This window comes from Pseudorca crassidens, chromosome X (assembly GCF_039906515.1).
Source record: "Pseudorca crassidens isolate mPseCra1 chromosome X, mPseCra1.hap1, whole genome shotgun sequence".
NCBI classification, from domain to species: domain Eukaryota; kingdom Metazoa; phylum Chordata; class Mammalia; order Artiodactyla; family Delphinidae; genus Pseudorca; species Pseudorca crassidens.
Genome location: NC_090317.1, coordinates 83,885,450 through 83,902,666, shown reverse-complemented (window position 1 = coordinate 83,902,666; position 17,217 = coordinate 83,885,450). Strand labels below are relative to the sequence as shown.

At 39.3% G+C, this 17,217-nt stretch overlaps 1 protein-coding gene across 1 annotated transcript; it reads right to left on the bottom strand.

Annotated features, from left to right (window-relative positions):
* Nucleotides 1-4,829: 4,829 nt before the first annotated feature.
* SPIN3 (spindlin family member 3) lies at nt 4,830-9,569 on the bottom strand. Its single transcript, XM_067724615.1, has 2 exons — nt 9,294-9,569; nt 4,830-8,937 (listed from the first exon to the last, which is right to left on the bottom strand). Exon 2 carries the CDS (start codon nt 8,933-8,935, stop codon nt 8,159-8,161), a length of 777 nt encoding a protein of 258 aa, XP_067580716.1. The 5' UTR covers nt 8,936-8,937; nt 9,294-9,569; the 3' UTR covers nt 4,830-8,158.
* Between the last annotated feature and the right edge of the window lie 7,648 nt (nt 9,570-17,217).

Below are 17,217 nucleotides of genomic sequence, written 5' to 3'. Positions count from 1 at the left end.
CCCTGTTTAAGGACTGCATTAGCTGCAGAGAGCAGCCTTGTCCAAGGTCATGTCCTTTCCCAGGGTAGCCTATATTCAGTGATTTATCAGTGTATGCGTTTGTGGCTGACACTGTCACTGAGTATCAGAGCTTGACTTCTCCCTTGTTGCTTCTTCCTCTTCCCCATTTCCTCCATAGATATTGACCCCAAAGGCATTGCTTAATAAATTTTCTGAAGTATTAATTTTGTTTTACATCTGTTTCCTGGGGAACTCAACCTGTGACAGGCTCCTCACTTCATACAGAGTTCCTACAATGCATTACAGGGCCTTATATGATTTAGTCCCTTATTACCTCTCTGACTTCACCTATGTCGCTCACCCTCACTTTTGTAGCTATAGACAAAGTAGCCTCCTTGGTCTCTGAACATGCCAATAACACACCTACCTTAGGGCCTTTCCTCTAGCAGTTCCTTTTACCATGAATGCTCTCTCTAGCTACATGCTTGGCTAACTCCTTCACATCATAACTTTGCTCAAATATCACCTTCCCCATGAAATCTATCCTAATCTCCCTATTTAATATTGCATCCCACCACTCCTCTCACCTCTTACCCTTTTCTAATTTTCTTTTTGTTCAAACAGAACAAATTTTTCAAAATGTCACTTTCTGACATCCCATATAATTTATTTACTTATTATTTTTATTGTTTATTGCCAGCTTCCTCTTGTCTGCATGTAAGCTCCGTGAGAACAGAGATCATTGACTGTTTTATTTACTGAAATATTCCAAGTTCCTAGTTACAGTGCTTGGAAAAAAATAGATACTAAATAAATTTGTTGAATGAATGTAGTAGATTTAAGAGTAGGAACAAAGTATGTGTTGAGAGAAGGTGGTAGAGATGAAAGAATAGGAAGATCACAGCTGTAAATCACTTTGATTTCTCCCTTGGTGCTCTTGCTTTTTTCCCATTTCTTTAGGCAAATGTTAGTAAAAATAATAATTATTGATAGAACAGCACTTGGCATCAGGAGACCTAGGTTCATGTCCAGTATTGTTACTAGTTGTGTGACCCTTGCATCTATATTTATTTATTTATTTATTTACTTACTTATTTATTTATTTTTAACATCTTTATTGTAGTATAATTGCTTTACAATTTTGTGTTAGTTTTTTCTGTATAACAAAGTGAATCAGCTATATGTATACATATATCCCCATAACCTCTCCCTCTTGCACCTCCCTCTCACCCTCCCTATCCCAACCCTCTAGGTGGTCACAAAGCAGCGAGCTGATCTCCCTGTGCTATGCAGCTGCTTCCCACTAGTTATCTGTTTTACATCTATGACCCTTGTATCCTTTTTCTCTCTAAGCTTGATTTCCTAATCTGTAAAATGGAAATAGTAACACTTAGTTCCCAATATGCTGTGAAGATTAAGATATGCCTGGCACATACTAGGTGTTCAATAAATGTTTTTTGCCATTCCACCACCCTCCAAAGATGAATGATATAAACTAAATGGCTGAAATGTAGTGTGTATTTGAAACTGTAACCACAAAAATAGGTGTACACATTCACTACATTATGTATGGGCTTCAACTTTAACTCTGTGCTGTGGATCTGCATCATAAATTTGGGGTTGAGGAAGAAATCTGCCCCATTTCCATTTATTCATTGACTTTTTAGCCCCTTTACTTCATCTCCAGGATCAGGGTAACAATTGAAATAATGCACAGACATGATGTCTGTAATGTTCTTTGACCTCCACAAAGAGACAAAAATACCAGAAAACAACAGTAACATAGTTAGTCGGCTGTATAGAACAGTAGAGAAAAATCATGAACCATAGGTCTCAGTATTAAACATATGACTGCATTAATAACCATGAATAAATGATTTCAGCTATCCTAGCCTTTCAACTTGTTTTTATTTCTAGATCATTCCTCCTTCAAACTGTTGCATGGGCTAGCTTCTCATCATTCAGTTATCTGTTCAAATATCCACTCAGACCTTTTTCTGACAAGCTCTAGCTGAAATAGCTCCCTTATTTCAGTTACTTTCTATCCCATTGCTTTATCGTCATACAAGTTATCACTCCCAGAAATTATATAGGTTATTTGTCTACATCTTTGTTGTCTTTCTCCCACTATGAGAATCTAAGCTTGCTAAAAGTATGGACCTTATCTATTTCCTTCTTTACTGTTAGCCAAGTCCAACAAAAAGCATTTGAATAAATGAGTGATTGAATCTACAAAATAGAATAAATCCCTGCCCTCCTAACCATCCAGGAATGCTATGAAGATTTATCAGCTCTCTGGGAAAGTTCTTAGTAGGAAAGGAAGGAGCTATACACATCTAAAGAATTATTTAAAGTCACATTTCAGTAATAGAATTTCTGGACTATATTCACTAGTTAAATGTCACTGGACATTGCTAAATATAAATGTTTACTAAAAGAATGTGGGCTGTAGCCTCTTGGAAACTAGATGGAATTCATTTTTATTAAGTACCTGCACTGCACTATTACATGCTAAGAATATAGCTTCTCATTTAGTTCTCAATAGAACCGAGTAAGGTAAGGATTATTACCTGCAATAGTAGGCTTAAAAAGATTAAGTCACTAGAGCCGAATCACAGAGCTAGTGGAGCCTGGAATTATGCCCATTCTATTGATCTCATTGTTTCTCCTACTCTATACTCTTTTGGATCCCTCAGATCTAGGCTTCTTAGGCAAAGTTCAAGCATACTATATCCATAGTGGAAACTGGCCTATCTGAAAACAGCGAGGAAAGAAAATGGAGGTTTCTTACCTTAGTTATTGGTTGTCTGAAATCCTAGTTGAAAGAGACCTGAGAATCTGGAAACTTGTAGGATTAGAAAAGCCAAATTCCTTATCTCAAACTAAGCTTTGTGAGAGCAATGGCAAGGAGACAGACTTACAAGGAAATAAGATTGGGGTCAAGAAAATCCTAATTTCCTAGACCAATGTTTCCTCATCAGTATTGATGATAATAATAAGAATCACTTGGAATGTCTGGTCGAGGTTTTCCAGGTCCCCCTATTCCCCTGCCAAGAGATTTTGATTTATTAAAACTAAGGCAAGGTTCAGGAGCTTATATTTTAGCAAGCAGCTGATGTAAATTTATTATCAGGTAATTTAAGGAAATAACGATTCTGGCCTCACTCGATTGACACCTACAAGTTAGTGATTCTCATTATGGGATCCCAGGACCAGAAGTATCAGTCTCCTGTGTGAACTTGTTAGAATACATAAATCCTTGGACCCCACACTAGACTTACTGAATCAGAATTTCTGTTGGTGGGCCCCAACAATCTGTAGTTTAACAATCTCTTCAGGTGATTCTAACATGTGCTAAAGTTTGAGAACTACTATATTAAAGGGACTCCAATCCTGGCCAACAACAGCAAATACTCATTATTTAAACCCAGAACAACTCCTAGACACAAGAAATGGCATAAGATGAAGCAGAGAGTTAAAGCTGTTCATCCCCAAGAAAGTGCATCCACCCAAGATATGTCTCCAAGGGAGACCCTCTTAGAGAACAAAAAAGAGGCTGGCTGACCAGAGGACTCATTCTACTGCTAGGGCAGAGTCCTTGTCTAACAGATTATGAAATATGCTTTGAACCAGAAACTACTGTGTATTGCTTCCTGTTTCCTCCCTTCTTTCAAACGGTAGTTTTTATTATATTTCTCTGGTTATTTCTTCACAATTGTATATGGGGTATGTTGGAGTGAAGGTTAGTTTGTAATTTAACTACAGGTGACAAGACTGCTAGGATGATGGATCTGAAGATGTCTGCAGATCAACTAGAGATCCTAAACTTAATGTTAAATGTAGTAACTGGATAAGACTTTAGGTTTTTCCCCTTTGAAGACATAAATTTACTACATGTAGGTGTGAACATTTTTGAAAGTGGATATGTGGGAAGAAAGGTGTTCATGGATGCTCACTACCCAAAGGAAGAAGCTATACTAGACATTTGTGATTGGTTCATGGCATTCACTCCTCATGCTCTTGATTTCACTAGGAATCCATTTGGTTCTAGGGAGATATATTTTAGGGTTTAGGGATGGAACACATGCCCTGGCTAAGCCAATCAGTGCATTTCATCCATGAGACTTCAGTGGTCTAGGTATGTGACCTAAGCCAGTTCAGAATGCATCACAGGACATAGGTTATTTAACTTTCTCTAGACTGGAACTGCTGTGGCCTGGACCTGCTGGTCTAATTTTGCTACCATGAGGAAAGGCAGCCTGACAATGTAACTGAAATACTGAAGAGGGAAACTCATAACAAATCACAGACACTGAGCCTGAGCCCCAATCAAACTGTGCCTGAAGCCCATCTAACTTTTGGATTATTTTAGTTACATGAGTCAATAATGCTTGGTAACTGTTTAAACATGTTTAACAGGGGTTTCTTGTTATATGCAGAAAAGCATTCTGTCATAAAGGCAAACAAATTTGCATATGGCAGTAGATGTCAGTGTAAGTTGGAATAAAAAAAATGATTGTTCATTTCAATTTTGAATAACTGATTATAGTACCTTAACTTTTTCCACAGCTTCAATTTATAGTTGATTCCCCCTTTAAATTCCCTCAACAAAAATATACTGGCCTCAAGGAATTCCTTCCACAAAATCGATCATGTTTACATACATTTCACATTCTACTAGTCAGAAAAATTTACCTGGCAGAAATTGTTGGTTTTCAGGGACATGTAAGTTTTCATTAAACTAGGTTGGGGTATGGAAGTCCAAATTAATCATACCTCCTTCCCTTACAGATTCTGAACCAACTAAAAAATATACACAGTAATCAAAGAGGGATTAAAATACCAGCTTTAATATATTGTTAAATGAAAAAGAAAAATTCATAACAGCATGTATAGTATGCCACAATTTGTATAAAAATCTGATACACACATATATAATATACTTGTAAATACATGGATTATCTCCGGAAAAATACATAGTAACTGGTAAGAGTGGTTATCTTTGGAAATTGGCGCTGAGGTCAGGGGTGGGAAAAAAGGAAGGAGACTTACTTTATACTGTATATCCTTTTGTACTGTTTGATTTTTACCAGAGGTGTGTGTTTTTGTCCAAAAATGATTTATAAGTTAAAAATTTTTAAAGAATAAAAATAGATACCAGCTTTATTGCTGATAGGTCTGGACTGGAGAACACGTTTTGGACCTAAGCCTGAAATGAACTTTTACCCCAAGTGTAAAGACAATGGATCCCCCCACCCCAGACGGTGAGAGACGTCTACAGATTAGATGTTTATCCAGCCATGTAGTGAAGGACTGTAGTTTTTTCCATATCTTTCTGTGAGCAATGAGCTCAAGAGCCAAGAGGGCCCTAAGTTGCATATCCATAATAACCTTTTCTCAAGTTCACCAAGTTATTTCTCCTCCCATTTGGGAGATGGGTAGAAATTTTCTTCCAAATATTTTTGAGAGGCACAAGTCCTTTTGTTTCTTGGCCAGGAACATGGAGAGAGGCAGAGGATAGATCCTATCATACCATTGGACATTTCTGTCCACATTGTCAACACCCAAGACAAACAGGGCTTGGCTGTCCTTTCGGGGAAGACCACCAGTATCTTAGGAATGTCCTGCTCCCTCTTGTGTAAGACTGGTGAGCAGTTCTGCTTTTGCCCCAGAAGGCTCTGAAATAAGTCAAACTAAAACAGTAATTAAATTAACTCTAAGGCTACATTACACCCCAGGTTGAAAATTCACTCACTATTTTATCCCCAATTTATAATTATGTCCAGCCACATTATCTGACATAGCTTAAAAGATTATACAATAAGCCCTAAAGGTAGCATTAAAATACTACAAATAATACAATATCAACAACATAATGAAAATGCCTTAATTTGAACTGTATGAAAATCACACCAACTATTAAACTCCAAGGGAAAAATGAATGCCCCCAATTAAATTTCTATTTTAAAGTCCAAAGGAATTAAAGTCCAAAATTCTGCCTTCCCCAACTTCTTGGTTTTTCTGATGTCAGCCATACAGATCTCACAAAGATGTCTGGACAGATATGGGGTTCCTTCATCAGCTGTAGCCTGGGCTGTCTTCCTCTTGATTTGGTGTAGTTCCTTCAGAACTTCAGGAGTTGAATTAATCTAACCCCACAATTGCATGTCATACATATATGTCATACATTAAGAGTCCACAGGGTCAACAGGACATAAGATTATCACAGTGTCAGCCTCACATCCAAAAACTTAGCAAGCACACTAATCCTCAGCCTCTAAAACAGATATCTCAAGCAAATTTATGTCCCCAGGACTTAGTAAATAGGGTAATACAGACCCACATTGCTGTTGTCAATCAAATATCTGAGCAGAGACTTAGTGGCATCAAAAGGAAGAAACATAGACAGAGAAAACATGGGAGAAGAGAACACTTTCTTGGTTTCATCCTCAGCAGGATGCCAGTCTGTCTGTGCCAGTAGTCTGGACTCCATGACCTGTGAACTTAAACTAATTTGAAAGATATTTCCCAAGTGGTTGATTGTACTGGCATGAGTCCCAGCCCCAAATATGCAGAAGTCCATGGCCTGTCTGTTATTGCTAATGGAGCTTCTATCAGAAACCCAATGAGAATGCATTGGCTTTGGCCGGGTGCTTCTCTCCAAAACCCTGCTTATTTTTCAACATTTTCTTTCCTAGTTAACTTTCCAAAGTTAACCTTCACTAATGCCTTCAATAATGGAAGGTACAAGGCCCACTCCATTATTTATTTTTCTGCTGAAGTAGGGCTCATCCTTATCTGCACATGAGTTTCTTAGGTCCAGCCAAGAAACAGGATAAAGTTGAAAAACAAAACACTAACAAATATCTATTAGATTTCTATCTACAAATGACAGCATTAAAAACATCATTAAGCACTTAGAAAATCATTAAGTCTATTGATCATCTAGCACTGATTCTAATCTCTGTGTTCCTCAGTCCTATTAGGACACCAGAATAAATGAGCTCACCAGTTCCTACAAGGAAGCAAAGCCTATTTTCAGCTTTTCTTAGTTCTAGCAAGTGCATTGCCCACCTCATATGCTGGGACTCAGAAGTCTTCTAAGAATCAAATGAAAACCTAATTTAAAATTTTTCAAAGCGTCCTTCTTGGTATAGGAAAGAAATCTGTATCTCAGCCTGATTCCAGATTTTTGCTCCTTTATATTGAGGTCCTAGACAGATCTGCCAACCCTTGCCAAACCTGGCCTTTATCCTGTGACTGAGGACTAGAGCTACAGCCCGGCCTAATGCTCTATTGGGCTGGCAAAGCCCAATTGTGCTAAAGTCTGCCTGCACAGCCTTTGTCTGTAAAAACCCACTCCTTGTCTGCAGGTACCAGCCAGAGCTATTGTAGACAACAGAAATCCTAATGCCATTAATGACCAACCGCGATTTCTCCACTTGCGGTTTGGTTCCCAAATGCTTGCCCTCTTAACAATTTTGTAAGGTTTCTCAGCCTATGCTTATGTACTAAAGTGCAAAATAATTACCCTCTTGATTTCCAAACCAAGTTTAGTAATAGGTACAAGAATCAGAAATGGAACAAAATATTAGCCTTACTTTCATTATAGTTAGAATTTAAAATGCAACTTAGACAGAAGACCAAAATAAGCTTCCCATTCCTCCCCATATTAGACTTTTGAAGGGGAGGGGTTGAATTGCAAAGACACTAACCCAGCCAGCCCTAAGGGGAGGGTTGAATTGCAAAGAAATTTATCCAGCCAGCCACATTGCATATCTCAGGAAGCTTCACACTTCAGTGAGTGCAGATTGTCCAAATGCCCAAAAGAATGAGGCAAGAGGTGTTCAGCTACCTTTAGCCTATTAACACCACCCAAGATAAAAATATGGGCCGATGGATGTCAGACTTTACCCCTCTCACTAATTAGCTAAGTCAATCATTCTTCTGTGGGGAGGAACCGGTAAAACGGTTGGAGATAAAGGCAAAAGGTTTCTTCAAAAAATGTCTGAGAGGGTGGAAGTTCCAATTTTTTGCCAGGCAAAAGTGTGAAAAAGGGGGAGAATATGGTTCTTACAAACTGTAAAGCAATCCAGACTTCTTGTGTGTTCAGATTTTACAAACAGTCTCACATATTTGGCAAATTTCAAAATGACCTCTAAGATGTTTTTACCAAATCATAGACATAGATATGGAAATCATCATCAAATTTGATGAAGTACACAGAGGGTTTTGCTTCCACCTGATGAATGACCATGCCAGTTCTCTTGGAGCCATCCTCCTTGGCATATTCCACCTGTTTGCCTACTAGGCTGTCTATGACTTCTCCTGGCTCCCTCTCTGCAAGAGGAGAATCATTGGAATCTGGAAGGATGTGTAGGTCACCATCTTTATAATCATCTAAGAGCTGGTACATATATAATACAGGATCTTTCTCATAGGTAATGTAAAACCATGTGTTCATGACAGGTGCCTGAGCTAAGACCATCCCCCTCCATTCATTTTTGGAACCTTCCTCTGTCTCAAAAATATGTTCCACTGCTTTGCCAATCATAATTTCTATCAAGTGTGTATCACTGATTCTAGATGATGCAACTCTATTAGGAAGGATTTCAAGTGATGACACTCTTTCATCTCTATGAAGTTCCAATCCATAAACACAGTCAAATCCATCATATTTGATAAGATACAGAGAGGGATTTACAGGTACCTGATCCAGAACGGTTCCCTTCCACTGTGTTAGAGGTTCATCTCCATCTTTCCATCCGTGCCGAATTCTGCAGCCTACGATGTTCCTCCGATGCTGGGAGGTGGGTCTGCTCCTATGCTTCTTGTGTGCAGCCTTTCTCTTCATCACGGTCACAGACACACTGGCATGTCCTGCGCCTGTCCTGGACCGCTGCCCTGCAGCTGCTTTTCCGAGCGGGGTCTTCATGCCTGCGCGGAGCACAGTAGCAAGGAGGACCAAGAAAGGAAATCAAGAAAAAATAAATTCAATGCATGACACGATGAACTTTTTCTCCTAATTAGTGCATTCTGTGCACCCACGCCTAAGTTTTTCCCGAAAGCTATGCGGAAAGGCTGGAAATCAAGGCATTCTGGCTGCGTGCCTGCAGTAACCTTCCTCCCCAGCTAGTTCAGGCTATGGTAGCGTGAAGAAGTTGCAGTTACAGTCAAAGAAATAGGGGGCACCCCCCCCATTCCTCCCGCCCTGCGTCCAACACTGTCCAGGCCAGGGGACACAGATTCCCCCAGGCCGGGGATAGCGGGCCTCGCGTGCCCAAATCGGGCACCTCGCTGCTGCCTCCGCGGTGAGCCTGTGTCAAAGGAGGACCAGCAGACGACGAGCCAGGTGCTTGCAAGAGCTGAAAGGAAGGATCCTTAGGAGAAGAGCGTGTCAAGTGGGCTGCTGGACAGGCAAACAGGATGGCGGCAGTGTCTCCAGCACTCGGCTCGCGGGCCCTCCGCTCCCTGTTGGCAGCAGCAGCCCCTCTGCCACATCAGGTTCCCACCAGCCGCTGCAGTCGCCGCAGTCTCCTCCCTCTTTTCCGTATAGCACAGCTTCCGGCCAGGAGAGAGGCCTCCCCTTCCTGCCCAGCAAATCACCCGCCCACCGGCTCCCCCCCACCCCGCACCTCGCCCGCCAACTCTCTTGTCCGCCCCTGCCCTGGGCCTGGGAGGCGCTCTTTGGTTCCTTGCCCCGCCCCTTTCCCAAAATCTGGAGCCGCCTGACCAACAAATCCCCTCCCCAATCGCCTTGCGCCCCCTCTTCAGTTCTGCGCCCCCAGTCTCCCCACCCCCACCCTTATCCTTACCTCAGTACCCCTGATCCATCTGCTTTTCATCCTCCAGGAATTTGCCCTTTCCTTTCCCCTTGTAATTCTGGAGTTATTCTTTATATACAGAAAACTGTCTTTTCTGTCATTTAAGGGAATTTGAGGTAGGAGAGAAATGCACTAGTGCTCAGTCTGCCATCTTGACCCAATCTCTCGGTAATTTTTACTGACTTGTACTCCCGGACTTGTTGAGGATAATTTTTTTTTTCTTTTTCACTGATTGCACAGGAATTGTATGGGCAATGTGGGCACGGTGTACAGTTTAGCAAATTGACATGAAGAAGAAAATAATCAACTATAAACCCACCTCCCATTCCACAAGGCTCGTAGTCAAATATTAACACTTTCCATTGCCTTGCTAATACGCTCTTACAAAGCTGGGATAATTTTGCATATGCATTTTCATGGCATGCCCTTTTCCATATAGAATAAGTGTTTAATCAGGTTATGAGATAGTGTCTGAAACATGATTTATAGTGGCTTCACTAAAATCAGCACAAGGATATTTTCACAGTTTAACCATTCCTTCCCACCTTCACATGTTTAGTTTTTTTTTTTATTTATTTTATTAAAAAAATTTTTTTAACATGTTTAGTTTTTTAAAAAAATACTTATAAAATGATGCTTGCATATGAATGATTAATCTGTTCTTTTGAACAGAATAATCTAGACGCAAACTTATAATGAAAACAATTATTACAGTTATAACAAGAAATTAGTATCTCAACACTGTGAGATCATAAATCTATGGAGAAAGACTTATATTAGAAGAGATTCAAACATTTTTGTTTTCATTACAGCCATGGTAGTGGGTGTGACGTAATATCTCATTATGGTGTTATTTTTTTTTACATCATTTTTTTCCTTAACATCTTTATTGGGGTATAATTGCTTTACAATGGTGTGTTAGTTTCTGCTTTATAACAAAGTGAATCAGTTACACATATACATATGTTCCCATATCTCTTCCCTCTTGTGTCTCCCTCCCTCCCACCCTCCCTATCCCAACCCTCTCGGTGGTCACAAAGCACCGAGCTGAACTCCCGGTGCTATAGGGCTGTTTCCAACTACCTATCTATTTTAAGTATGGCAGTGTATATATGTCCATGCCACTCTCTCACTTTGTCAAAGCTTACCCTTCCCACTCCCCATTTCCTCTAGTCCATTCTGTAGTAGATCTGTGTCTTTATTCCCATCTTACCCCTAGGTTCTTCATGACTTTATTTTTTTACATCTTTATTGGAGTATAATTGCTTTACAATGGTGTGCTAGTTTCTGCTTTATAACAAAGTGAATCAGTTATACATACACAAATGTTCCCATATCTCTGCCATCTTGCATCTCCCTCCCTCCGACCCTCCCTATCCCACCCCTCTAGGTGGTCACAAAGCACCAAGCCGATCTCCCTGTGCTATATGGCTGCTTCCCACTAGCTATCTATTTTACGTTTGATAGTCTGTATATGTCAATGCCACTCTCTCGCGTTGTCACAGCTTACCCTTCCCCCTCCCCATATCCACAAGTCCATTTTCTAGTAGTCTGTGTCTTTATTCCTGTCTTACTGCTAGGTTCTTCATGACATTTTTTTCTTAAATTCCATATATATGTGTTAGCATACGGTATTTGTCTTTCTCTTCTCACTTACTTCACTCTGTATGACAGACTCTAGGTCCATCCACCTCACGACAAATAGATCAATTTTGTTTCTTTGTATGGCTAATATTCCATTGTATACATGTGCCACATTTTCTTTTTTTTTTACATATTTATTGCGGTATAAATGTTTCACAATGGTGTGTTAGTTTCTGCTTTATAACAAAGTGAATCAGTTATACATACACATATGTTCCCATATCTCTTCCTTCTTGCGTCTCCCTCCCTCCCACCCTCCTTAACCCACCCCACCAGGCGGTCGCAAAGCACCGAGCTGATCTCCCTGTGCTATGCGGTTGCTTCCCACTAGCTATCTACCTTACGTTTGGTAGTGTATATATGTCCATGCCTCTCTCCCGCTTTGTCACAGCTCACCCTTCCCCCTCCCTATATCCTCAAGTCCGTTTTCTAGTAGGTCTGTGTCCTTATTCCTTTCTTACCCCTAGGTTATTCATGATATTTTTTTCTTAAATTCCATATATATGTGTTAGCATACGGTATTTGTCTTTCTCTTTCTGACTTACTTCACTCTGTATGGCAGACTCTGGGTCTATCCACCTCATTACAAATAGCTCAATTTCATTTCTTTTTATGGCTGTGTAATATTCCATTGTAAATATGTGCCACATCTTCTTTATCCATTCATCCGATGATGGACACTTAGGTTGCTTCCATTTCCTGGCTATTGTAAATAGAGCTGCAATGAACATTTTGGTACATGACTCTTTTAGAATTATGGTTTTCTCAGGGTATATGCCCAGTAGTGGGATTGCTGGGTCATACGGTAGTTCTATTTGTAGTTTTTTAAGGAACCTCCATACTGTTCTCCATAGTGGCTGTACCAATTCATATTCCCACCAGCAGTGCAAGACTGTCCCCTTTTCTCCACGCCCTCTCAGGCATTTATTGTTTCTAGATTTTTTTGATGATGGCCATTCTGACCAGTGTGAGATGATATCTCGTTCTAGTTTTGATTGGCATTTCTCTAATTCCTAAGGATATTGAGCATTCTTACATGTGTTTGTTGGCAGCCTGTATATCTTCTTTAGAAAAATTTCTATTTAGGTCTTGTGCCCTTTTTGGAGTGGATTATTTGTTTTTTGCTAATGAGCTGCATGAGCTGCTTGTAAATTTTGGAGATTAATCCTTTGTCAGGTGCTTCATTTGCAAATATTTTCTACCATTCTGAGCGTTGTCTTTTGGTCTTGTATTTTTTTTTTTGGTACGCGACCCTCTCACTGTTGTGGCCTCTCTCGTTGCAGAGCACAGCCTCTGGATGCACAGGCTCAGCGGCCATGGCTCACGGGCCCAGCCGCTCCATGATATGTGGGATCTTCATGGACTGGGGCACAAACCCGTGTCCCCTGCATAGGAAGGCGGACTCTCAACAACTGTGCCACCAGGGAAGCCCTTTTGGTCTTGTTTATGATTTCCTTTGCTGTGAAAAAGCTTTGAAGTTTCATTAGGTCTCATTGCTTTATTTTTGTTTTTATTGCCATTTGTCTAGGATGTGGGTCAAGAAGGATCTTGCTATGAATTATGTCATAGAGTGTTCTGCCTATGTTTTCCTCTAAGAGTTTGATAGTTTCTGGCCTTACATTTAGGTCTTTGATCCATTTTGAGCTTATTCTTGTATATGGTGTTAGAGAGTAATCTAATTTCATACTTTTATATGTACCTGTCCAGTTCTTCCAGCACCACTCACTGAAGAGGCTGTCCTTTCTCCACTGTGCATTCCTGCCTCCTTTATCAAAGATAAGATGACCATATGTGCATGAGTTTATCTCTGAGCTTTCTGTCCTGTTCCATTGATCTATATTCCTGTTTTTGTGCGAGTACCATACTGTCTTGATTACTGTAGCTTTGTAGTATAGTCTGAAGCCAGGGAGCCTGATTCCTCCAGCTCCATTTTTCATTCTCATGATTGCTTTGGCTATTCGGGGTGTTTTGTGTTTCCATACAAATTGTGAAATTTTTTTGTTCCAGTTCTGTGAAAAATGCCAGTGGTAGTTTGATAGAGATTGCATTGAATCTGTAGATTGCTTTGGGTAGTAGAGTCATTTACACAATGTTGATCGTTCCAATCCAAGAACATGGTATATTTCTCCATCTATTTGTATCATCTTTAATTTCTTTCACCAGTATCTTATAATTTTCTGCATACACGTCTTTTGTCTCCTTAGGTAGGTTTACTCCTAGGTATTTTATTCTTTTTTGTTGCAATGGTAAATGAGAGTGTTTTCTTGAATTCACTTTCAGATTTTTCATCATTAGGGTATAGGAATGCCGGAGATTTCTGTGCATTAATTTTGTATCCTGCTACTTTACCAAATTCATTGATTAGCTCTAGTAGTTTTCTGGTAGCATCTTTAGGATTCTCTATGTAGAGTACCATGTCATCTGCAAACAGTGACAGCTTTACTTCTTCTTTTCCGATTTGGATTCCTTTTATTTCCTTTTCTTCTCTGATTGCTATGGCTAAAACTTCCAGAACTATGTTGAATAAGAATGGTGAGAGTGGGCAACCTTGTCTTGTTCCTGATCTTAGTGGAAATGCTTTCAGTTTTTCACCATTGAGGATGATGTTGGCTGTGGGTTTCTCATATATGGCCTTTATCATGTTGTGGAAGTTTCCCTCTATGCCTACTTTCTGCAGGGTCTTTATCATAAATGGGTGTTGAATTTTGTTGAAAGCTTTCTCAGCATCTATTTAGATGATCATATGGTTTTCATCCTTAGGTTTTTTAATATGGTGTATCACGTTGATTGATTTGCGTATATTGAAGAATCCTTGCATTCCTGGAATAAACCCCACTTGATCATGGTGTAGGATCCTTTTAATGTGCTGTTGGATTCTGTTTGCTAGTATTTTGTTGAGGATTTTTGCATCTATGTTCATCAGTGAGATTGGCCTGTAGTTTTCTTTCTTTGTGACATCCTTGTCTGTTTTTGGTATCAGGGTGATGGTGGCCTCATAGAATGATAGGGAGTGTTCCTCCGTCTGCTATATTTTGGAAGACTTTGAGAAGGATAGGTGTTAGATCTTCTCTAAATATTTGATAGAATTCACCTGTGAAGCCATCTGGTCCTGGGCTTTTGTTTGCTGGAAGATTTTAAATCACAGTTTCAATTTCAGTGCTTGTGATTGATCTGTTCATATTTTCTATTTCTTCTTGATTCAGTCTTGGCAGGTTGTTCATTTCTAAGAATTTGTCCATTTCTTCCAGATTGTCCTTTTTATTGGCATAGGGTTGCTTGTAGTAATCTCTCATGATCTTTTTTATTTCTGCAGTGTCATTTGTTACTTCTCCTTTTTCATTTCTAATTCTATTGATTTGAGTCTTCTCCATTTTTTTCTTGATGAGTCTGATTAATGGTTTATCTATTTCGTTTATCTTCTCAAAGAACCAGCTTTTTAAATTGCTCTTTGCTATCATTTCCTTCATTTATTTTTCATTTATTTCCGATCTGATTTTTATGATTTCTTTCCTTCTGCTAACGTGTGGGTTATTTTATTCTTATTTCTCTAATTGCTGTAGGTGCAAGGTTAGGTTGTTTATTCAAGATGTTTCCTGTTTCTTAAGGTAGGATTGCATTGCTATAAATTTCCCTCTTAGTACTGCTATTGCTGCATCCCATAGGTTCCGGGTCGTCGTGTCTGCATTGTCATTTATTTCTAGGTATTTTTTGTTTTCCTCTGTGATCACCTCGTTATTAAGTAGTGTATTGTTTAGCCTCCATGTGTTTGTATTTTTTACAGATCTTTTCCTGTACTTGATATCTAGTCTCATAGCATTGTGGTTGGAAAAGAGACTGGATACAATTTCAATTTTCTTAAATTTACCAAGGCTTGATTTGTGACCCGAGATATGATCTATCCTGGAGAATCTTCCGTGAGCACTTGAGAAAAGTGTGTATTCTGTAGTTTTTGGATTGAATGTCCTATAAATATCAATTAAGTACATCTTTTTTAATGTACCATTTAAAGCTTGTGTTTCCTTATTTATTTTCATTTTGGATGATCTGTCCATTCGTGAAAGTGGGGTGTTAAATTCCCCTACTATGAATGTGTTACTGTTGACTTCCCCTTTTATGGCTGTTAGTTTTTACCTTATGTTTTGAGGTGCTTCTGTGTTGGGTGCATAAATATTTACAATTTTTATATCTTCTTCTTGGATTGATCTCTTGATCACTATGTAGTGTCCTTATTTGTCTCTTCTAATAGTCTTTATTTTAAAGTCTATTTTGTCCAATATGAGAATTGCTACCCCAGGTCTCTTTTGGTTTACATTTGCATGGAATATCTTTTTCAATCCCCTCACTTTGAGTCTATATGTGTCTCTAGGTCTGAAGTGGGTCTCTTGTAGACAGCATATATATGGGTCTTGTTTTTGTATCCATTCAGCCAGTCTGTATCTTTTGGTGGGAGCATTTAATCCATTTACATTTAAGATAATTTTCAACATGTATGTTCCTATTCCCATTTTCTTATTTGTCTTGGCTTTGTTATTGTAGGTCTTTTCCTTCTCTTGTGTTTCTTGCCTAGAGAAGATCCTTTAGCATTTGTCGTAAAGCTGGTTTGGTGGTGCTGAACTCTCTCAACTTTTGTTTGTCCGTAAAGGCTTTAATTTCTCCATCAAATCTGAATCAGATCCTTGCTGGGTAGAATAATCTTAGTTGTAGGTTTTTCTCCTTCATTACTTTAAATATATCTTGCCAGTCCTGTCTGACTTGAAGAGTTTGTGCTGAAACATCAGTTGTTAAACTTATGGGGATTCCCTTGTGTGTTATTTGTTGTTTATCCCTTGCTGCTTTTTCAAAATTAATTTATTTTTTTACATCTTTATTGAAGTATAATTGCTTTACAATGGTGTGTTAGTTTGGCTTTATAACAAAGTGAATCAATTATACATATACATATGTTCCCATATTTCCTCCCTCCTGCATCTCCCTCCCTCGCACCCTCCCTATCACACCCCTCCAGGTAGTCACAAAGCACTGAGCTGATCTCCCTGTGCTATGCGGCTGCTTCCAAGTAAATATCTACCTTATGTTTGGTAGTGTATATATGTCCATGCATCCCTCTTGCTTTGTCGAACCTTCCCCTTTCCCCTCCCCATATCCTCAAGTCCATTCTCTAGTAGGTCTGTTTCTTTATTCTTGTCTCACCCTTAGGTTCTTCATGACATTTTATCCCCTAAATTCCATATATATGTTTTAGCATATGGTATTTGTTTTTCTCTTTCTGACTTACTTCACTCTGTATGACAGACTCTAGGTCAATACCCCTCATTACAAATAGCTCAATTTCGTTTTATTTTAAGGCTGAGTAATATTCCATTGTATATATGTCCCACATCTTCTTTATCCATTCATCCAATGATAGACGCTTAGGTTGTCTCTAGGCTATTGTAAACAGAGCTACAATGAACATTTTCATACATGACTCTTTTTGCATTATGGTTTTCTCAGGGTATTAGCCCAGTAGTGGGATTGCTGGGTCATATGGTAGTTCTCTTTGTAGTTTTTTAAGGAAACTCCTTACTGTTCTTCTTAGTGGCCATACCAATTCACATCCACACCAGCAGTGCAAGAGTGTTCCCTCTTCTCCACTCCCTCTCCAGAATTTATTGTTTCTAGATTTTTTGATGATGGCCTTTCTGACTGGTGTGAGATGATATCTCATTGTAGTTTTGATTTGCATTTATCTAATGATTAATGATGTTGA